The 24,060-nt window shown below is 38.7% G+C and overlaps 2 protein-coding genes across 2 annotated transcripts; one reads left to right on the forward strand and one right to left on the reverse strand.

Moving 5' to 3' along the window:
• The first annotated feature begins 297 nt into the window (after positions 1-297).
• LOC104608891 (THUMP domain-containing protein) lies at positions 298-17,512 on the forward strand. Its single transcript, XM_010275012.3, has 7 exons — positions 298-511; positions 645-761; positions 4,634-5,152; positions 14,130-14,269; positions 14,416-14,536; positions 14,655-14,795; positions 17,141-17,512. Exons 1-7 carry the CDS (start codon positions 446-448, stop codon positions 17,222-17,224), a joined length of 1,188 nt encoding a protein of 395 aa, XP_010273314.1. The 5' UTR covers positions 298-445; the 3' UTR covers positions 17,225-17,512.
• A 1,631-nt stretch (positions 17,513-19,143) lies between these two features.
• Positions 19,144-20,956, reverse strand: LOC104608890 (protein JINGUBANG-like). The gene has a single exon (XM_010275011.3). It carries the CDS (start codon positions 20,771-20,773, stop codon positions 19,544-19,546), a length of 1,230 nt encoding a protein of 409 aa, XP_010273313.1. The 5' UTR covers positions 20,774-20,956; the 3' UTR covers positions 19,144-19,543.
• Between the last annotated feature and the right edge of the window lie 3,104 nt (positions 20,957-24,060).

Below are 24,060 nucleotides of genomic sequence, written 5' to 3' on the forward strand. Positions count from 1 at the left end.
ATGAGAAGGCCATGTGTTTGAATAGTGGGGAGTTGTAGCCTGATAATGGATTGTGGGCTTTAGCAGGAATTTCTCAGAAATCGCCAGGTGTCTAACTTTCTAAAAAAATGAGATGGCCATTTGTTTGAAAGATGGTAGTGGACTTTAACAGTAACTTATCAGAAAATGCCATATGTCACTCATTGGAAATTGGGTAAATTGTAAAAGACTTTCCATCGTATCCAACCTGGGCTTGGTTTGGGCTTCTTCAAATTTCACTCATTGATGGTTATATTTCCGTATACCGTAGCCTTAGGCCCAAGACGTTCCCTTGTGAGTTTGGACTCTTGCTACCCCATGTCTATGGAGTATAGAGAAAGATACAGAACACGATTGTCTCTCGCTCGCTAGTGTTGTTCTTCCGTGACTGTGAACCGTAAGCTGCGCAGTCTCTGAATCAACTCCTATGGCCGGTGAAAGCAAACCCAACGTCAAGAGCAAGAAGAGGAGGCAGCGTTATCTTCCCCATAATGTGAGTCCTCTCTCTCTCTCTCTCTCTATCTATCTATTGATCCCAGAAGAACCCTGAGAACTGTTTGATATGTGATCTCAATGAAACTTCTCTTACTCATTTGTTTTTCCTCTTCTTGTCTTTTGTCTTTCAGAAACCCGTAAAGAAGGGTTCCTACCCATTACGACCTGGAGTTCAGGGTTTCTTCCTCACCTGTGATGGCGGTAGAGAACGCCAAGCCACTAACGAGGCCATTAATGTCATTGATAGCGTATGCTTCTTTCCTTCTCTGTTTGTGCGTGTGTGAGTTGTCTTAGTATTTTCCTTAATCTTTTAGCTCTCCAAAATGGGTATACTATGGCTTCAAAAGTTCCAGTTTTTCATAGATAAGTTATCAATTTTGTTTTGTTTTTGAGGGTTGAATTTTGATTTTGTACAGAAGCTAAGAAGTTGTTTTTTCCTTGTAACTTTGAATTCTTCTGTTGTTTTAAATGGGTTCACCTTCAATCTTCAGTTAGTAGTGTATGTGGTCTTTCTAGATTGCCATTTTGGTGTTGTAGTAAATTCAACTTACCATTTGTAACTGATTATAGTTCTAGTGTTTGCAAATAATTGGTTGAGATATATGTTAATTTATGAAACAACCAGTTTCTCTTCGTGCAGCTGAAATCCTGGTGGCAGGAGGTAGTTGAAGTCGTGAATAACTTTCTACTCGATGGCTGATTATATGTTTTTGCTTCCAGAATATGGAATCATTTATTGTCTATCTTCATTTCACAGTGGGATTCATTTGAATACGAGAGCCTTTTGGGACGATCTCTATAATCATGCAAAAGGATTTAATGTAGTGGAAATCATCAAGAAACGGAGTAGGTTGAGGAAGTTATTTTGCTTTGAGTATATCCAGCCATAGAGACAATATGTTTTCTGATGTTTCTCTGCCCGTGTAACTCTGTTTCTGCCTCCTAAGGCCTTGTACTTTGTTAACTTTCCTCAGTTAACTCTTAATAAAATCTAATCTTTCTATTGGAATCTGATTCAGATGGAAAGGTGGAAGCTTGCTTCCCAGGAAAAAAAAAAGGAAAAATCTCCTCCAATTAGTATTAAAATTGGTACCAATGTTCTCTGCTAGATGATTTTAAATGCTAATTAAGTGACACTTTCTGTTGATTTTTTCTTATGCCTAGTATTAGTCTTTTATTTTTCCGTGTTTTACTCTTCTTAGTGGTGCCTGAATTTTGGTGCCCCCTCCAACTGTTAACTGCTGCGGTTTACAGTTATGATTCTTAAGAACCACATTTATTTTTTGGTTGGTGAGACCATTGCTTCTTCCTGAGGTAGAAGTGGAGCTTCTTTATTTTCCAGTGGGGTATCTTGAGATAGTGTGGCAGTCTAGTACAATTTACCTGCTCCTGATTCTATTTCAAACTCTTATATGGCTTATTGACTGGAGAGGATATTGAGATTCATGTTGTATCCTGCCTTTTATTCAGTACTGTTCCTTTTGATATTTTCTAGAATGTTTGAGCCCCTCTTCTGTTTGCGTCCTTTACTAATGCTTGCTGCTACATTTGAGCTGGTATTAAAATTAAAACACTGCATTCATGGCCTCCTTTCAACATTCAGTTACAGAACTTCAAAATTGAGACATAGGACCATCCAGATCAAGATAAGGACTTTAAACACTATTCTTTATGGAGGCAAGATGAAATTACTTATTTGGTTGCTTTTTGTATTGGAAAATTAGTTACTCAATGCAAGAAGTGAATAGACGGATGCAATAACATGTAGAAAAAGCCAGAAGGCACACTAACATCACACTTCAATTGGTGATCTGTCCACGAATTGCAACCTAGTTGCTATTTCATGAAATATTTAGAATTCAGAAAGATAAAGGTGGGGTTTGAAGCTTGCTTTATCTCCTTAGATTAAAGAACTTTCTAGAAAAGTTAGGGGTTTTGATCTTTCTGGGTTTGAAAACTTTCATCATCTTCTTTGATGAAAGTTAGCTGTATTTAGGACACTGATAAGTTAGCTGATATTTTGCACTTTCACACTCATGGAAATACCAATTTCCATGACTATGAAGGTTAGGACACTGATAAGTTAGCTGATATTTTGCACCTTTACATTCATGGAAATGCCAATTAGGTCACTCTTAATTTGTTTTAAGACCTCTTGGTTATTCTTGTATGCAGGGAACAACTCATTGCTTTCAATGTGCAGAGAAGATAGCAATATAAAATAACCAGAAAAGTTAAATGAAGTGACAGATTTAATGTAGTTTTCTTGGTAGCCTACATCCATGGGGGAGCATCAAAATACCACTACTTGTGGAAAAGTAGAACATACAAGGATGATAAATTGAACCCTCTCCTATGCAACACAAACAACAAAATAGAAATCCACTGGTCACAACTATGCATCTAGTGAACTGCATTGCTAGGATTGATGTTCAAATGTTTACATGAAAAAGGCTTCTAGTAGCAATAATCTAAAACTTGGAATCAAGTGTTCTTTTTTGTGTCAAGTCTTGTGACTTCATACTTGCTTATGCTCACTAATTTCTCTTATTAATTCAATACTTCTACTCTTACAATAAAAAAAGGAATTCGGGAGCCAATATTAGTGGATAGTGGATAGTGAATAGTGGATTGAAGGAGATCCCAGCACCCAAGCTTTTGTTACTTCAGTCATTGGGGTATTAGCATATTTGCAAGACATTGTCAGTGATTTTTTCTTTATTTAGGTATTCTTGTATATTAATACATGCCCTATGCTTGTAATGCATAAAAACTAAGAATAGAAAGACTTGAACACTCATTAATATGCAAAATGAATTTGATGTGTTTTTTTTTTCATAGTTTGGAATATTCTTTTATTAGCAGTCTAAACTTGGCAGAAAGCTTGCTGTTAGATTAAAATTCCTGTTTGTTCTTGCTTTATAACATCTTACATCTATCAGCTTCATATTGTGATTTAAGTAGTCTGTCTTTTAAGTTAGTGAACTCTCCTAGGTTTTCCATGTGTTGCATCATCTCAGAATCATTCACACACCATGTACACTTCCAAGTGAAAGAGAAAGAACTGGATCATGCTTATTTTACCTTTGGAATCTCTAGATTAGTTGCATTAAGTATCGGATCTTAACCTACTTGTCTGTGATATTGTGCTGAATAGTCATTATCTCAATGCTTCCTCTAAAACAAAATCTTATTTTTTTTTATTCGTACCATCCTCCATTTTCTAAACATGTCTAGAAAATGAATGTGGCAGAAATGCAAATGCTAAGATGAATAAGTAGAAAAACTAGAAAGGATAGGATTAGGAATAAAGTTATCCATTGGAACCTAGGAGTAGTTCCAATAGGTGATAAAATGAGAGAGAGTAGATAGTTTGGGCACGTGCATAGAAGATCACTAACTGCGCCAGTTAGAAGAAGTGAATTGTTGCACATTGAAGGGGCTAGAAGATCTCAGGGTAACCAAAAAGGACATGGGTAGAAGTAGTAAGAAATGATTTAAGCACTAATAATTTAACAGTGGATATGGCTTTAAATAGAATGGATTGGTGAAACAGGTTGACCCCATATGGTTGGGATAAGCATGGATGATGATGATGACCATCCTCCATTTTTATGGACTCCATTAAGTGAATTTGACCTTGATCTAGCGTAGGCCTTTTTAATTATTTGTATAGCTACTATAGCATAAAAAATCCCATTCCTTGTCAATCACAGGGTTGGAGACTATCTGTTGTGCAAAGGGTATGCACAACAGATAGTAGCAGTTGTAATTGATTGCTTAAAGCAGTAAATGTGGAGACTATCTTGCGTTTGAGAAGAATTTTCTCTCAGCTCATGAATTCATGGTCTGAGCATGAGAGAGTTTCTTTGTTACAATTCACAAAGAATATGGTGCTAAAAGTTTTGACCTCTTGTTATGTTCATGTTATGAAAAGATTATGTGACATTTTGATGGAAGTCATTGGTTTTGAATTTAACTTTTCCCCTTGCATGACCCTGAAATATGCTTACAATATTTATGCCCGTGGGTTCAACCACTAAATAAATTGTTTTCCCCTCACTTTGAGATTTGAATAGATTTTGTACTCCCGCAGTTAGCATTTCTTTTTATTTTGCAGTTCTATGAGGAGCTAGTCCATGGAGAAAGCATGTGTGTGCAGCGTGCAGTGCTTCCAAATAAGCCCATGAATAAAATAACTAAATTTTCAGATTCTGATTCTTCAAGTGCAGAGGATGGTGATGACAGTGATGAGGATAATGAGTCAGATCCTCATAAAGAGGATGACACAAATTGTGAAAATCCAGAAATAAAAAAATCTGATGCTCAGAAAGAAGATGCTGCAAATCATGAAAATGAAGCAAATGAAGAGTCAGGTTCTGCAAGTCAAGCAAATGAAAAATCAGATCCTCAAATAGAGGACCATGCAAGTCATGAAAAAGGAAATTCTGATCCTCATAGGGAGGAAACTGGTAATGATGAAAATCAGTCAAATGAAATAGTTGAGGCACCGGCAAAAAAACAACGCCTAGATACTGAGACATCAAAATGTGAAAATGCAGTCTGTTACAAAAAGGAAGAAAAATCCATTGATAAGCTAATTGAAGCTGAACTCAAAGAGCTGGGTGATAGGAACAAGGTGAGCTTATAAAATAAACTGAATTTTTCTATACAATTTTGGTTTATATTATTTTTAGAAAGGATATGCAAAAGAGGTATGTGGGATTTTTATTTGGCTCTTCATTACTTCTTTTCTTTTTTCCTCATGTTTGTTTCTTGAAAAAAATAATGGTGTCAATATGTCTTCCCTTTAACAGATTTTTTCCTTTGTTCTGTTTAATATGCTGAGATTTTTCTCATTTATAATGTCCTGATCTTCTTAGATTTATTCTGTGCTGCAAAGGAAGTAGATGATGCCAATTATAGATTGATTAGTCTTTAAGTTGTTATTTTTTAATTAACCTATGGGTGTTAACTTTCTTTTGATATTTCCTCTGCTTTTTTTCTTGCTTGATTCTTCTACCTCCTTTATCAATGTGTAGTATTTTTTTATCAATATATTAATGCTAGCTTGTGAGCTGGTCATTGTCCCTAATCTCTTAGTAATCTTCAATACATGTACTGAACTCAATTGACCTACATACCAACTTTTGGGGTCAGCTCTTTAAATCCTGTCCTGCCAATATGCTCTATCAAGAGAAATTTACATTTTACATTACATGTAATTTCCTAATAATCGATATATGTTATTAATCCCTAGATTGTCATCCCAATACATGATTAAAAACAATGTTTTCAAAACCGGACCGGACCGGACGGTCGAACCGGAAAATGGTAACCAGTCACCTGACTGGTTCCGATTTACCCCAAAACCGTTATTTGGCCAAAAACCATTGATTTGTTTAGCGAACCACTGACCCAGGTGGTCGAACCATCAAACCATCAAACTGGGAGTGGTTTTTGGCCATTTTTTGGGTTCTTTAAATTTTTATTTTATTTTTTATTTTTTTTGTCAAAGCAGGCCGTCCGTTCGGACTGTTCGACCTGGGAACCAGACCCAGAACGCTTCCCTGTCCGGTCTGGTTTTAAAAACCTTGATTAAAAAGAGTCAGATGTATTTTCATGTTGTTCAACATAGGACCTTTCTCTCAAACCCCTTTGCTAGGGATGCCAACTGATAGGATATCAGCAAGACTAAAACTCCTCTTTATAGTAAAGTAAAATTTATATACAGAAAAGCTAAAATAAAGCCACATAACACATTACAATATCTACAAAGTGACATACATACAACCCCCATAACTTACAGAGCCAACTCAATTGGTGCCAACAAATCAATTTCTAAACCTAAGACTGGAAAATTTTAAAGAGTACAACTACAAGCAAACCCAACTAAAACTGTTTAGTGTGGAGATCAACCTCTGACAGAAGCATTCCCAACTGTTTGAGATTGCCTAGAACAAAGAGTGTTTGGCAGCAGATGCTTTCTCTGTTGGCAGTGAGACGGGTGATTGGTGCCCCATTTTTAGAAGGAATTTAAATGACTGGGGGGGTGGAACCTTGGATGGAGTTGCAGCAAAGGCTAAACTTGATAAGACTTGATAGTTCAAGACAAGATAGAAGAATATGGATGTGAGAGACTTAAGGAAGATTTACAGTCAAACCCATTCTATTATAAGCAGATTGGTGCTGAGACAGAAATATTCCCGGAGGTTGGAGTGTGGAAATCAGCAGCCCCTGTGAAAGTAGTTTTCATGGTGTGGAAAGCTACACTGGTGAAATGCCTCACAGTTGATAATCTGACTAGGAGGGGAATGGTGGTAAGTAACAATGCATAATGTGTGGTGAGGCAACAGAAGAGGCAGACAATTTATTCATACAAAATGCAGCTTTGCAAGAAGTTTATGGGTAAATGTTTTGTGAGTATTTGGGATACAGCTATGTTTCCCAAAGTCTTATCAAGTTTCCCACATTGGTGGAGCTGTTGTTGAGCTGGCAACAGAAGAGAACTAATGGAGGTGGGAGATGAAAACATCAGAGGCTCCAAAGACACACATGGTGTTCCCCAACAGAGCCAGCTGTTTGGCCATCACCTGAGCCACACTGCAAATCCGAGCTTGAGCATGGTTGCCAATCAGGAGAGATCTTGTTCACCCCTAGAACTATCCCTTATCCTTTCTTCAATATGTGGAAACCCTTCAAATGACTATACTTCTTATATACTGTAAACGTGTTCTAGTAAAAATATAAAAACTTGCTGAAGTTAAACTGGATAAAGTCAAGCACCTGAGTCTTATTTTATTCTTAATGTTCTCAGCTTCTGTTAAAAATTTAACCTGGCTAGGTTTTGTGGTTGAAAGAAGTCGAAAACAGTTCACTTGATGTATGGAACTGTTTGAGATTAGATGCAAAACAGAAACTAAACAAACAAGAGAGGAAGGGAAGAGAGAGAGCTGGCGGCAATGAGTGTTAGAGAGTGAGAGTTTCGAACTTAACCTCACTCTAACACTCTAAACATTTTATTAAGGTGTTAATCTTTGATAAATTACAGAGAGGCCCTTGAGTGGGTAGAAAAAATACAAAAAACAGAACATTACAGAGTATGGGCCCAGAATAAGGCCCATAACAAAGAGAAACATAACATAACATGAAATGACAGTCTATGGGCCATTCGGCCCATCTCCTCTACACTCCCCCTCAAGCTGAGCATAGATGTTAATCATGCCCAGCTTGCTAGTATCATGTTGAAGCCTTGCCTTGGAAATGCCCTTGGTGAGAAAATCTGCCAATTGTCCTTCAGAAGTAATGAATGGAAGACACACTTCACCGGAGGAGACTCTTTCTCGAATAAAGTGTCGATCAACCTCAATATGTTTGGTTCGATCATGTTGTACCGGGTTGTGAGCAATGCAGCCTGATTATCACAGTACAACATCATGGGTTTGTCATGATCAATTTCTTCCATTAAGGACCTTAGCCACAACAATTCCGAGACTCCATGTGCCATGGCTCTATACTCTGCTTCTGCGGAGGATCGGGCCACAACAGATTGTTTCTTACTCCTCCAAGAGACAACATTACCAGCCACCAGACTGCAATACCTTGAAGTAGGTCTTCTATCATCAATATTTCCAGCCCAATCAGCATCAGTATAGGCTTCAAGTTTCAGATGACCATGCTTGGTAAATAGAATTCCTTTTCCTGGAGAGCCTTTCAGATAGCACAAAATCCATTCTGCGGCTGCCATATGAGTATCTCTAGGAGCATGCATGAACTGGTTAATGCAACTGGCAGCATACGCAATATCTGGCCTAGTCATGCACAGATACAGAAGCTTCCCAAGAAGTCTCTGAAAGACCCCTTTGTCTTCCAACAAAGTTCCATCCGAAGCTGAAAGTTTGTAACTCATCAATGGGAGTTGCAGCTGGTCTTGCACCCAGTTTTCCAGTTTCAGACAACAAATCAAGGACATATTTCCTTTGGGAAATAAGAATCCCATCCTTGGATCTGACAACTTCTATGCCAAGGAAGTATCTCAACTCCCCCAGATCCTTAATCTCAAATTCTGTACGGAGGAAAGACTTAAGAGCCAGAATGCCTGAGGCATCATCACCAGTTACTATAATGTCATCAACATACACAATGAGATACACTGCTAGAAATCCACTTTTCTTTACAAACAGAGTATGATCTGATTGTGTCTGAACATAGCCGAATTTAACAAGTGCAGCTCTAAATCTCTCAAACCAGGCTCTAGGAGTTTGTTTGAGACCATAAAGTGATTTCTTCAATTTACATACTTTTCCTTGCATATCTTTCCCATACATTCCTGGAGGAAGACACATGTAGACCTCCTCATGTAAGTCACCATTCAGAAATGCATTCTTTACATCTAACTGATAGAGAGGCCAATCAAAGTGAACTGCCAGAGATAAAAGAACCCTCACAGATGTCATCTTGGCAACAGGGGCAAAAGTCTCCAGGTAGTCAATCCCATATCCATGTATGTAGCCTTTTGCAACAAGTCTGGCCTTGTACCTCTCAATAGTTCCATCAGCCCTGTATTTAATGGTAAAGATCCATTTGCACCCAACTAGATCCTCCCCTTCAGGCAAATCCACCACCTCCCAAGACCCATTTGCATGTAGAGCATCCATTTCAGTCTTCATGGCATCTCTCCATTCTGGAATCCCAAGAGCTTCTGAGACAGACCTAGGAATGGGGTTAGAAGCAACAGAAAAGAGGTAGGCAAAGTATGAAGGAGAAAGCAGGTCATAAGAAAGGTGTTTGGAAATGTAGTGTGCAGTACACTTCCGCTTCCCTTTCCTAACAGCAATGGGGACATCAAGGTCTAGGAAGGATGATTCCAAAGGAGCTGAAGCAGTACCTGTTATCTCATCTGTGATTGGGAATGTATGAGCCTCATCTGTTGTAAGGGAAACTACTTGTTCATTCCTGGATCTCTCTACCTTTGATACACTTTGGGATTATGGGTAGGACGAGGAGGTAAAGAAATAGGGGCACTAGGACAAGAGGTATGAAGTGATTGATCATCCTTTGATTCATTTGGTGAGGATACAGGTTTGTCAAGAGGGTCAACTGGGACAGGAAGAGGAAGAGCAAAAACTTGTGACAGACTCTCCCCCTGTGGACAATGTCCTTCCTGAGAGGAACCATAAAAAAGAGAAAGTTCATCAAAGGTAACATCCATAGAAACATGTCGGGTGCCAGTCTTTGGATCAAAACAACAATAACCCTTTTGTGTGGGGGAGTAACCATGGAAGATACATTTGTGGGCTTTCGGTTCAAACTTATGTCTCTGCACACTTGGAATGTGAACATAGCAGGTACAGCCAAACACACGAAGAGGAATTGGGAAGAGATCCTTGTCTGGATGAAGAAGACAGAAGGGGGATTTAAACCCTAAAACCCTGGATGGCATACGGTTTATGAGATAGGTAGCAGTAAGTACAACATCACCCCAAAATCTTGTGGGAACATGTGAGGCAAACAAAAGGCTCCTTGCAACTTCAACAATATGTCTATTTTTCCTCTCAGCATCTCCATTTTGTTCAGGGGTTCTAACACAGGAGCTTTGATGAATAACCCCTATGTCAGAGAGATACAAGGATAAACTCTTCTCAAAATACTCTTTTGCATTGTCAGATCTGAAAACCTTAATTCTGGTATCAAATTGAGTTAAAACAAGCTCATGAAACTGCCTCACAAGTCTTGGGACTTCATCCCGGGATTTCATTAAATATATCCAAGTGAATCTAGAAAAGTCATCAATAAACAGGACAAAATATCTGTAACCCCCCATAGAGGATAAGTGGTAAGGCCCCCACACATCAGAATGCACAATATGAAAAGGAAAAGAGGATCTTTTATTGCTCACAGGATAATTTTTTCTACAATGCTTTGACAACTGATAGGACTCACAATTGAGACTGGACACACTGACTCCCTTAAACAGTTTGGGAAACAAATGACTTAAAGCAGAAAAAGGTAAATGACCCAACCGACAATGACTCAACATAATTTGACTGACAGACTCTGGAACAGTAGAACCAAAAGCAACATTCTTGGGATGATCAAAGCATTGGCCAGGGGTGTCGAGCAAGTATATTCCATTCGCTTCATGGCCACTCCCAATCACCTTCTGAGACTTCAGGTCCTGAAACACACAATGAGAAGGGAAAAAGGTTACACAACAATTCAATGACTTGGTCAAGTTACTTACAGATAATAAGTTGGTATTTAATTTAGGTACATGAAGAGTGGAAGATAAGAGTAAGGAGTCTGTAGCCTTGACAGTTCCCTTGCCAGAAATAGGGGCAAGAGAACCATCAGCTAAGGTGATTTTGTCACGACCAGGAAGTAAATCATATGAAACAAACAAAGTGGAAAGGTTGGTCATGTGATCAGAAGCACCTGAGTCTATGATCCATGGGGTTTTGAGATTACCTGAGGTGGATGCATGGTTAGCAGAAACCCTTATACCTGAGTGAGCAAATGCGGTGGTGGCTGGACTTCCAAAAGGGTTGGATGATGAAGTTACACCTTCAAGCTGGCTGATCATCTTTCCAAACTTCTCATATTCAGCTTTCATGGCTGCCAACTGTGCACTGGTAGACTCAACCTCTGTATCTGTGCTTGTGGCTGCATGTGCACTTCCTGTCTTTCTACTATCATTCTTCTTCTGGAATCTGATAGGAACAAGATTGGGATGCAATTTCCAGCACTTGTCCTTTGTGTGTTTTGGCTTCTTACAATATTCACACACCACCTCCTTCTTTCCTGTGCCACTGTGAGCTCCTGTAACCCCTTTGGTTTAATTCCCATATTTGCAAAATGATCATTGATACTGACTCCTTGAACCTGCACTTGCCTCCTACTTTCTTCACTGCTGACCAAAGCATATGCTTGTGACAATGAAACATCTTCCTTGGACAAGATGTTTTGCTTTGTAATGTCATATTCAGAGTTCAGCCCTGTCAAGAACTCAAAGACCCTATTCCTTTCAACCAATTTCCTATATGTTTCAGCATCCTTGAGGGTATCCCATGTCACAGCCTCTATCAAATCAATCTCTTGCCATAGAGATTTCAGGGTTGAGAAGTATGTTGCAAGTGACTTCTCCCCCTGCCTTAGATTCTTCACATCACTTCTCAGTTTGTAGGCTCTAGCAACATTCAACTTTTGGGAGTAAGTTTCTGCAACACTATCCCAGATTTCTTTAGCCGAGTTCATCCACAGATAATGTTGGCTAATTTGTGGTTGCATTGAGTTCACAAGCCACCCAATCACTGTGTAATTCTCCTGCACCCATTTCTCATAAGAGGGATCCTCCTCTGGGGGAGCTTTCTTGCTCCCAGAGATAAACCCCCACTTTCCTCTACTGCAAATATGAATTTTTACGGATTGCGACCAGGCCAAATAATTGGTTCCATCCAATTTAACTGTAGTTACAACCAACAAGGAATTAGTTGTAGTTCCCAAATTATGTCCATATTCAGCAGTGCTCTTGTTCTCAATTTCTGAGAAGTCCATTATGTAACAGCTTCAATTAGGGTTTCGGCAAGCCTTCCAAAAGTGACCTGATTTCAAAGAACTCAGATTGGGTTGAAACAATAGCAAACACAGTAACACACAAACTCAGTTAAGATCTGACAGCCGGGAGAACCAAGTTTAGTGGCAGCACTTTCAAGGAGAGGAAACCCTGATTCAGCCTTCAAGGAACAACCAGTAGGCCTCCAAACAATATGTATCCTTGGTTCCCAACAATAATTTCCCAAGGAGAACAACAAATACAGTCCACAGTACCTAAGAGGACTTTTTACAAACACTATGTATGCAACAGTCAACACTTCACTGTTAACCCAGCAGAAATCACTTCAAGAACACTCCATCTAGGTCCAAGAAGTAGCTGAACTAAAGTAGAGGCTTGTACCACTTAGTTTAGATCAGTTTTCAGCAGTTTTGGAAGTCCAATAACAGCCGAACTACACTTCCAGAATAACCCAGAAATTTCTGAGTAGAATCAGTCCAGCAACGGTGGGCCGAATGGAGGTGTGCTTTGAATGCTTTAACAGTCCTCCCAAATAACAAAATAACTCAGCAAAGAACTGAGAAAACAACTTACAGTATCTCTGGTTTGAACTTCAAACCAGGCCGAACACTTTGCTCTCTGAGCTAGTTTCGAAATCCCCTTTTTCTGATTTCAAATCAGGCTGGAAAACTTGCTCTCTGATTCTTCCTGGTCACCGAACCCTTCTCCAAGTGTATAGAAACTTGGGCACACTCCAATGACCTCCAAGAACCAGGCGAATGATTGTAAACATTCAGCCCTAGAACCTCCTCATGCAGTTGGCTGAACTAGAACCACATGAGGGACACGCCAAGCAATGACCCGCTCTGATACCAAGTTGAAAACAGTTCACTTGATGCATGGAACTGTTTGAGATTAGATGCAAAACAGAAACTAAACAAACAAGAGAGGAAGGGAAGAGAGAGAGCTGGCGGCAATGAGTGTTAGAGAGTGAGAGTTTCGAACTTAACCTCACTCTAACACTCTAAACATTTTATTAAGGTGTTAATCTTTGATAAATTACAGAGAGGCCCTTGAGTGGGCAGAAAAAATACAAAAAACAGAACATTACAGAGTATGGGCCCAGAATAAGGCCCATAACAAAGAGAAACATAACATAACATGAAATGACAGTCTATGGGCCATTCGGCCCATCTCCTCTACAAAAGGCTACTAACATTGAACCAGGGACAACCAGGCAAGGAGAAAGAGTCGTGTAGGCTCTGTCATCTCCTGAAAAAAGTATGAAGCATGTCATCCACATTTACATTGGCTAACAATTCATAGAATAAAGAGGGAGATTAATCCTTTTGAACCAGGGGCAACCAGGCAAGAAGAGAGAGTCATGGGCTTTGTCATCATATGAAAAAATTATGAAGCATGTCATCTACATTTACATTGACTAACAATTCATAGAATAAAATCTTGTTAACAACATTTTAACTGATCAAAAAAAAAAAAAACAATTCATAGAATAAAGAGGGAGATTAATCCCTTTTGAGGACTTCCCTTATAATTTTCTTCATCCATGTATTTTCCTTTGAGTTCACTTCTGCTACGACACTGTCGTAGCGCAGGGCTAACACAGAAAATCATGGCCTTGGATCTACTGCAGTGGCCCCACCAATCACTTCATCTAATTCAAGGTCGGGCCATGACAGCAAATCAAAGGCTTTGATTTACTTGTTTCAGTGCAGGGCTACGACACTGTCGTAGCAAATGTGGGTTGTTTTCCTTTTTCCCCAGTGCTGCATTGCCTGCTCCTTTTACCAACTGTTCTTGTTCCTTATTTATGTTAATAAAGATGTCCCTGTTAATGATTAAAATATTGTGATGAATTGGATTACCTTTCCTTTTTTATTTGCAAGTATTATTCAGCTTCTTTTTATGGAGACTTTTCTATGTATTTTAATTTTTAGCCCTCTTTTCTATTGTGGGCCTTGGACTGTTTTTTCCCTTCTAGACTCTAGTGCATACACAAGGAGTGGTTTACTCTTGTGCTGAGACTGACTTATCTGTGAAACAGAGGCGTTTTGTCAGTCTTGATTCAGGTTGTAATGGAGTTGTCTTTGTCCAAATGCATAAGAGAGATGGGGACCCTAGCCCCAAAGAGATTGTTCAGCACATGATGACATCAACTGCTTCCACTAGGAAACATGTTTCAAGGTAGGTATATCCTATGTTTCATCTCTTTCAAGTTAAATTTATCTGAAGGATCAAAGATACATTCTTTATTTTGTCTGCATTGCACAAAATATTTGTATTTTGGTGCCTATTTGCTGAACTGAAAATATATCTTGTAACATATGCAGGTTCATCTTGCGAGTATTGCCAGTTGAAGTTACATGCTATGCTTCAGAAGAGGAAATCTCAAAAGCAATCAAACCTCTTATTTCCCGATACTTCCCAGCAGATGCTCAGATGCCACAGAAAGTATAGTTAAAACACTAATTTTCTGTTGTTGTTAATGCATGACTGGTAGCTTTAGGCCTTCCTCTAACATAATGATCTTTATTTTATTTTATTTTAACTATTTTACCTTTATTGTCAGTTTTCAGTATTATATGAAGCACGTGCAAATAGTGGCATTGAAAGGATGGCAATTATAAATTCAGTTGCAAAATCTGTTCCTGGACCCCACAAAGTGGATCTTAGTAACCCAGATAAGACCATTATAATTCAAATAGTGAAGGTAACTAAACTTCTTATGGTGTGTTTGGCCTTGGATATTTACAAATTCATCTTCTCCATTATACAACTGTTCCTTTATAGAAATTTTGTGCTGGCATTTGAATAGAATATTGTGGTTAAAGTGTTGAATTAGTTCCATCAATCTAGTTTTATTACTTTAGTTATGTTTGGCCTTATCCATCAGTGGCAACTTTAGTTAAGGTATGGAAGATACACCTTCCAGTTATTTGATGCCTTCTTTAATGCTTATTATAATTTTGATCATAATGCCAGATGGGTGGACCTTTCTACTGGGATGATATGAGAATAATAAGTTATCTTGTTATTATGGGAGAATTGTGCATACCATATCTAGACCTCTATAATCTAGGGACTCAATATAGCTCTAATACATAGATTATGGTGGTTATCCTTTGATTACTTTTCAATCTCTGGTACTTGAGGGGTTCAAATCATCAAGTAGGGAGCTTCCCCTGTCTGGTTCTAGGGGAAAAAGTGAGTCCCTTTAGTTTTTCATTTCATTGAGCTTGGATTTTAGCTAATTTTGTACTGTTTCCCTGCTGGTTAACCTCTCCTGCTTCCTGCTGTTTTTGCATTACATTTTGGCCTCTGGATTTTTTGGATGCAATGCTGAAATTGTATCTTTCAGACAACAATGTGGTGAAATGTTATGCATTATAGAATGTTGGAAATCTTTACCTGTAATATATCATCTTGAATTGAGCATTAGTCTTGGAAATAATCTGTCTGTGGTTATGGGATCTGTAGAACTGCCCGAGGCCCTTGTAACTGTGTTAATTTTTAAGAGAATTCTACTTTGAATGGGTATCTTCTAAGGTACCAAATGGACCAAAAATCAGCTTGAGATATGATTGCTGCTATGTCTTTTAACTGCATAATTAAATTATGGAAGGGGGGGGGGGAGGGTTCAGAGAATGAGAGAAGGTAAATACCTCCTGAAATAATGCATAGATCAAAGGTTAAGGATTATTCATCAAGGATGATCCTTTGGTGCAAGAAAGTTCTCATGGGAAACCCATCCAGATGTTGCTCTTGGCTGGCCATTAGGACCTGTGGTATGTGATGCAATCCTATATGCTGGTCCTGTTTATCAAAAGCCTAGATACTACATGCCTGAGGGAGGGTTCAGAGAATGAGAGAAGGTAAAGACCTCCTGAAATAATGCATAGATCAAAGGTTAAGGATTATTCATCAAGGATGATCCTTTGGTGCAAGAAAGTTCTCATGTGAAACCCATCCAGATGTTGCTCTTGGCTGGCCATTAGGACCTGTGGTATGTGATGCAATCCTATATGCTGGTCCTGTTTATCAAAAGCCTAGATACTACATGCCCTTTAATTTTGAGATCCAAGTTATTCATCTAAATAAATTAGCCTGGGAATCCTAATTTCAGATACCCTCAGCTCAATAGAGTTTGAGATCTGGATGAGGTATGTAATAACATTGCCTGTTTTAATCTATTTACAGGACCACCTAAACTAGGTATAAAAATTAGCTTTTAGCGTTTTTGACATGATTGCTTAATGGGACAAAGAAAATATGCATTAATGTGACATGATGATCCATAATCTTGGGTGCAACCCAAACAGTGGTGGTTACCCCTCGGGCTGATATTTATAAACATGGGTGATGTTGCTGTCTATAGGACATCCTGGCTTGATCCTTTGGGATTTCGTTGGATTTTGGTGCATGCATTAAAGTTGATATGCTTGTTTGACAACTGGGTTGTTCCTAGCCCAAATTTATACTTATATTTGATGTACGGATTTTTAGCTTTTCTGGTTGAGGAAGGAATTTATAGGGCCGAATGCTTGTGGTTGCCTTGGTAAACTAATTCTTAGACAAAACAAAGCAACCAGAAATAAAAAAAAAAAAAAATCTTAAGAGACCATTTGCTGAAATTTGAATGGGCCCAGGCCCCAGGCCCCAGGCCAGATGCAATTTAAATTCTTAAAAGTCTCCCCAACTTGCACGGTTGCACCCCTACTTTTTGTTACATTCATCCAAATGGCTATATACCCATTTCCTGTGTGCTTCATTTCTATTGCTTATGGATAATAATCACTATAGCACTTGGGATGGGAGTCTATATAGCATTTGATCAATATGCTTTGCCTTGTTAAAAGTGGTCTTAGTCATTTGTACCTAGAAAAAGAAATAGAGAATGCTTTGTCTAATTCTGACATTAGTGCATTTGCTGATTGCTTTCTTTCATTATTATTTCTTTTTGCTGAACTCCATTTAATTAATGCCCTTTTTTTGATAGATCATTTAACTAATGTCCTTGAGAATTCTGACTGCCATATTCTGTTTCATATTTTTCAGACAATGTGTTTGATTGGGGTCGTTGAAAAGTACAAGGAGTTATCTAAATACAATCTGAGGCAGCTCACATCCCCAAAGCCGTAGCTTTATGACATTTCAAATTTGAAATTAGTTGGTTTCTTCAAGTTTGAATAAACTGTAGGAAACCCTTTCCCCGGTTAATTTTACGAGTGATAACTTATGATTGCAGTCTGTGTGCATGTAAGAGTTAAAGAAGGTATAGGACTTGGGGAGCAAAAAAAATTACAAATACATCTAAATTTTATAAATAGACATGCAAGCCAAACGTTTTATCTGAATTTTGATTTGTAGCCCTGTAATTGGCATGCTAGAACTCTCCACTTATTGAAAATTAGAGTTGTCTTTTGATCTTATCCTTTGAGAAACTATTGCAATGTTATCATTTATGATGATATTTAGGGAAAGTTTTAGTCGCCATTAACATGTTTCTGGATTCAACCCCAATTTCCTTATTCGACTCTGTGATGTGAATATGATACGGATGAGCATGCTGGATAGATCAAAATTTGGACCCAGAGTTTTCTTTCCTTTGCTCTTTTTTTCCAGGGTGGCGTGAGTATGGTTTATTATTATTATTTATTACTTTTTATTGAAGCATCCTCTACCATACCTGTCTTCCACATGGGCTCAAAGCCCGTCCTTTAATCTAGTCAAGGCGCTGGCAACAAAGATATGGCGAATTGACAGCACCACGCTTCAATCCCTTTTTCTTTGGAAATGCATTTATTGTAAGAGTAAGCTCTTTTTTTGATATAAAAAAGACTTAAAAATCTCTCTTTCCTGAAGGTCTCAAAATGGATGGTTCTTGCACTTTTTTAAGTGGTCCTTTGTGAAATCTCAGCAAACGATTTCTGAATTGGGTTGTGGGTCGATTGATAACATCTCTTGCGTCTGTTCCCGGCACGGCCACTTGCTTTCATGTGGATGTGGGATAAACCTATCTTCTTTTTCCTGCTGAAGCCCTTTGGGTGGTCGGTGGTCCAGTCCAAGAGGTGTTTGGTCTCCACTTTTCCTTGTCGTTCTTTAGAGTGCAAGAGAATTACTGCCAGTGCCAGTCATATATAAACAAATGGTTTTCCGTTTACATTGTCTTAATTCTTACGCCTGTAGTGAGAATTTAGTCCTCTCCTTTAAACTACAATTTCCATATTTAGGAGTTCGTAAATCTTCTTCCCAGAATCCTCCTCCCACCCACCTTGCAGTGCTCTTATTGTAAAATTGAAGTTTTGGCTCTACTGGAGGCCCTCAAATTGATTAGCTCCCTAAATCTTCATCATGTCCTCCGTGGCGTATCTTTAACGTTATTGCTGATTTCAAAGTCTTATTTCATAACATCCTCCATTGCTCATTTTTGTATGTTATTAGATCATGCAATGGGTTGCACACGTTATTGCATTTCACACTCCCTCGTTTAACTACATTGTCTAACCCTCCTGACTTCACGTTAAATGCTTTGTACTCTGCCCGAGATTTGAGCAATGAATGAGTTTAACCATCTGATATTTAACCGTTTCTGTATCTCAAACCATCTTTAGTATCCTATATGGTTTGATTTTCAAGCGATAATCAGACTGATTTACAGGGACTAAGGTTGCCGCTATTATTTAAAACTACTTTTATGTATGCTTTATTGGCAGTAAAAAGATCCATTTAAATCATTATTACAAGCTTCTTGGCCTATTAACCTGAATTGTCCAACACCCAAAATGTTGGCCTAGAATAATTCTTCACCCAAGTAGTTAGAAGATTTGCTTAGGAGGCAAGGTATATTTTGGAATCTTCATTCAAAAACTTTGAGCAAAAGCATATTGTTTCCTGGGAGAACAACATATTTGTGAAAAATGACTAGAAAATTTCTTATTATTTTTCCGTTGAATGAAATCCTTCAAACTCTAATACATTTTTTCAACAAATAAAAATGGAATACATATTAATCACAATTCACAAATACCCCCCAAACCCCAACCCCCACCCACCCTAACCATTGTGTTGTTACTGGCATATCTTCTGCCATCTCTTTTTCCCAATTCTTATAGCCAAAGCCCTGCCATCTCTTTTTCCCAATTCTTATAGCCAAAGCCCATCAGCCCAAGGACTAGGGACTATCCAAAAAAAAAAAAACACCAAATCCCAAAAACCAATTGAAGTACCTCTAAGGCTTGTATACTTTCTTATTCATTTACACCCAAACCCTTGTAACCTCAGTACCTCACAAACTCCTTTGTAAAGAAAGAAAATCCAACTGCAAGATCATTCTGGGAAGCACTGCAAACACAAAAAAAGAACAATGCCCCCCATCCTTCCTAGCTTCAAAGAAAGCTGCAAGAAAACCAAAAAGAAATAGAAAAGGAAAAAATAAACAAAACAACTCAACTCAACTACTCAAGATGTATTTTGTATTTGTACTTGTATAGGAGAACAATCCCCTTTCTTTTCCCATTTCTCTTTGGGAACCCACCAAACCCTCAAATTCTTATCAAGTCCCCCACTGTACAGCAAGAACCCACCACCAATACTATTAGGTGAGGCCTGTAGGCACTTCACTGGTCCTTCATGGCCCCTTAGGACTCCAACACTAGTAAGCCCACCACCAGCCTCTCTCTTCCATATACCTATGCTCTTATCAGCTGAGCCAGTGCACAAAAACTCCCCCATGGAGCACATACACAACACAGCCATTTTATGTGCTTTTAATTCACAAACCAATTCCCAACTGCTAACATCCTCGTCTCCCTCCCACCCCATCACACACCCATCTGATCCACCTCCATATACCATCCTCCCATCCTCACAAACCACCACTGAATTCAATGACACATCCCTGTGACCTTCCAACACTCCCTTCAGACAATGTGAGTTCTGTGTACCTTTGCACCAAACCTTAATCTTTCCATCCGCAGATGCCGAGTACACCAGTCCCCTGTGCGCAACCAACCCATTAATCGCATCGTCGTGGGCTTTAATGGACTCCAAGCACTTGAGGTCGGAGACCCTCCAAACCTTCAACGTCTTGTCCCAGGATCCTGAATAGATGATGCCATTGTAGATTGCCAGACAAGAAATGCTATCAGCATGCTCAATCCATAGACGCCGGTGGTTCCGCCGTGTTTGGACATAATTGCTCTGCTTCATGAATTTGCCCAAGTAGTCCTTGGTCGTGGGCAATGTAGCAACAAGCCTGAAAATGTTCTCCGAGCTCCTCGACACCTTCCAAACTCTAATCCTGCTATCTTGGTGCGCTGTGAATACTTTGTTGCCTACAGTCACAAGGGCCTTGACAGAGCCATCACCCTGCCCGAACTTAGCGAACTGCCTGAGGTCGGGCTGTTGCCACACTATTATGTCCTTACCTTGTGAGGCACTTAGGATGAACTCACCACAGATCGCCAAGCAAGAGACTGATCCTATGTGCCCGGATAAGACGGCCAAGGATCGATAAGACCCGCAGATGGGTATGCCTCGAAATCGAAATTTAAGATCTTCTGACGCGAATCTATATGAAGTGTGGGGACTATCATCGGAATCACTGCTGCTACTGCTGCTTGCGGTTGCTGAGAGTAATGGGGTAGAAAGTGTTGCTTCTGAAACAGGAGAATCTGTTGAAGAGACCATCTCCTGGTTTATGGATTGAGAGAATATGAGATGATAGTGTAATAAATCACTCAATCTGTAGTGGGTTTATAGAGAGCTTAGGACCAAGAGTACAGGAACAGAGAGAGAGAGAGAGAGAGAGAGAGAGAGAGAGAGAGAGAGAGGGAAAGCCGTTGGTGGGGAATATAAATAAAAAGGGGGAGCCTCCTAACACAGAATGCTTGTGGAGATGGTTTTGTATATATTTTAATAGGGGGGAGGTGCAACGGCTACTTTGAATAAAACTAAGTTCCAAAGTCATTTAAAGGACCACATACTTTAGGGGCTGTTAAAGAGAAGTCTGTCAGCATCTGTGGGTAACTGGGTATAGTATACACATTTTTCTTTGTTGTTGTTTGACCAAATAGCCCTCAGGATCTTTGGGGACTGCATGGGACAAACAATTTAGTGGATCCCACATATAATCCACTCTAAGTGCAAGGATCAACATGATCAATGAACATTAAAATGGAATATCTGTCACTGTTTTGCCTGGACATCTACCCATTTGTCTGCCAGGTTGGGGCAAGTTGTCCGACCGTTCAGAGTTCAGATTGAAACATTTTTTTTTGGTAACTAAGTTCAGACTGAAACTTGGACCCAGTCGGATTTCACCAATTTGAAAAAATAATTGTGGATAGACGTTTCTCAGGGATTAAAAAGGGTACGGTGAGAAAGGAATGGAAGAGCCATTTGATTTTGATAGAGGAATAGATTCAGACCTTTTATTGCAGCACATCTCATCTCATAGTTCTTATTCAATGAATACGGCCCATGATAGGCTGGAATAGCAGAGCAGGGTTCATGTACCCGATCCAACAAATATTGTTGCCAGAGTTGAGCTGAGATATCATAGTTTTGATTCATTAAATATGGGTCCCATCTGTAGGGCCCAATTCGTAAATGAAAAACCCTTTTCGAATGTTAATTTAGCTCTTGACTTAGAATCTAAAACAATGGATTGGGGGACCCGTTATATCGCTGACACACCTTAGAATCACCATATTTACTTCTTTTTATTTTTTGGTCAAGCAAGATATCTTTCGACATGATGGGTGTTTCAGTAATTTTACTTCTAAAGCTTTTAGGTTATGTTTGAAGTTTGGTCTGTAAGACCACCAGCCCTAATTATTGAATCAATTAGCTCAACTATATTTTAATATTTGATTATTTGAATATGCTTTTCTAAGTTTTACGTAGAAGGTGTCGGTCACTGGCAGTCATACTTGTACATACGGTAATAGTAACACATGTAATATAAGGTAGAGAGTAGTAGAAGCTTCTTTCTTTTATCTATTGCTACAAACCTGGATCAATTTGTCCATTTGAACCATTAAACAAGCTGGTCCAGGACAAACTATCAAACCCGAGATCCAGGTAGAGAAGAGCTGATCATTGGATCATATGGTTGGACCCATTGGTATACTTGGCTAACCCATCTCTGATTAGTACTTGGACATGCCCTCTGTAGAAGGACAACTTTCCAAAGAAATGGGTGAGAAGAAAAAGCAACCAGAGAGTATAGTCAAAGGTAGGGGTTTCAAATGGAACTAAACATCAGTATAGTAATAACTGAATAAAATTTTGGTAGAGAGGCTATATAAACTACCATATACAAACAAAAGGGAAAGACATCATCATTCAATTGAGACATTTAATTAGTGGTGAGCACTTTTAGAATATTACAAGGAAAAGCTGACAGAAAATTCATTATTTTTGTTTGTTCCATTGTTTTGTTGGTGGGTTAGGCGAGGTTGTTTGGTATAGGAAGAAAGCTACAAAAACTAGAACATGGTTCATTGCTTAATTAACTGGGAACAGAACTCAATTATATGGAATCTAAATAATGCTAGACTTTGGTTATATTTCAAGTGGGCAAAGAAGAATTTAGAAGAAGCAGCCATACTAGGTCAAATTATGGGTATGTGATAAATATAACAAATATGACAAACAAGAAGAACGAATTGACAGGTTTATGGCTTTATGCCATGTCCAGTCTTAGGTTTTATAAACAATTAGAACATTCACATGAAGAACTAAAAGAGTATTAGTTATGTTGTTGGGATCTTGGGGATGGGAATATGTTCTAATTTCAGATTGTTTGCCTAAATTCTGGGTATTTTTTATACTAATCTCAATGTGTTTTGATTTAGTAGGTGTTTGGCATTGGTGCTGGGAATATCGCATCATTTTCTGATAAAAACAATACTGGGCATGAGGTTGAAAGATTTTTTATTTGGAAGTGTGCTGCTATATAGGCGTTTTCTGAGAAAACAATATTGGTTTTATTTAGTACTAGTGCTGGTAGCAATATTTTCAACATTAATCTATATTATCCAATGTCTAAGATGATGCTACATTGAAGTCACATCATTGCACTGCTGATAACATGTCGTTTACTCATAAAACATTGAATTTGACGTTGCTCCAGACTACACTTTCCCAATTTCTAAGACGGTTTGGAGCAATATTTTTTTCTGAAAATACAGTACCAAACAAGAGAGCGCTGTTTGAAACACCACTTTCTCTGATGCAACACCTATGTGGCACTTTTTTCTCAAAAATCGACATCAGTGCCAGACATCACCTTAATCAAGGGATCTATGTTAAGAAGGTATAAATGGCAAAACGAGACAGGTATATTTGTCAGGTGGGCTTCCATTTTGACATTGAAAAAGAAAAGCAAGCTCTAACCTTCACTTGATATTAACTTATTAAGAAATCTCTCTCTCTAGTATTTATATAACGAAAATCATGAGACCAACATGCCCCTCCTTTTATAGATTGAATGATAGAACAAGTATCTTGTATTAGAAGAGAAGGGACAAGTTACAAACAAAAAGAGCTAAAAGCTGTCAGTGTTCAGGGTGGAAAAGGGGCTCCAAATCAGGAAACCTTTGAACAACGCCATTTGCTATGGATGCATTCATTGGATTGAGAATAGTGAATTTCATAGGAGTTTGCCATGGCCGTACGCACAAAACACTGAACCATGTTATAAGGCTTAAACCTTGTATATTCCTTCTGTTTATACCGTTTACTCTAAATTTCTTGCAGCACGATATTAAAAAAAAAAAAAAAGCCCCCAATAACATCCCTTTGTTTCTTTGCTGTACCGTAATTTCCGCATGAAGAAATGATAAAGCAGCCTAATCTTGATCCCCCCACCCCATTAATTAATATTGGTATAACATCCCTTTGTTTCTTTGCTGTACCGTAATTTCCGCATGAAGAAATGATAAAGCAGCCTAATCTTGATCCCCCCACCC

The sequence above is a fragment of the Nelumbo nucifera genome, chromosome 7 (genome assembly GCF_055504915.1).
Source record: "Nelumbo nucifera cultivar China Antique chromosome 7, China Antique-T2T, whole genome shotgun sequence".
NCBI classification, from domain to species: domain Eukaryota; kingdom Viridiplantae; phylum Streptophyta; class Magnoliopsida; order Proteales; family Nelumbonaceae; genus Nelumbo; species Nelumbo nucifera.

What these genes read in the sequence shown, in the direction of transcription:
- LOC104608891 (XM_010275012.3), top strand. Translation starts at nt 446, where the DNA reads ATGGCCGGTGAAAGCAAACCCAACGTCAAGAGCAAGAAGAGGAGGCAG. An exon ending in AGCGTTATCTTCCCCATAAT is followed by an intron (nt 512 to 644) that starts GTGAGTCCTCTC and finishes TTTGTCTTTCAG; the next exon opens with AAACCCGTAAAGAAGGGTTC. An exon ending in CCATTAATGTCATTGATAGC is followed by an intron (nt 762 to 4,633) that starts GTATGCTTCTTT and finishes TTTATTTTGCAG; the next exon opens with TTCTATGAGGAGCTAGTCCA.
- LOC104608890 (XM_010275011.3), bottom strand. Translation starts at nt 20,773, where the DNA reads ATGGTCTCTTCAACAGATTCTCCTGTTTCAGAAGCAACACTTTCTACC.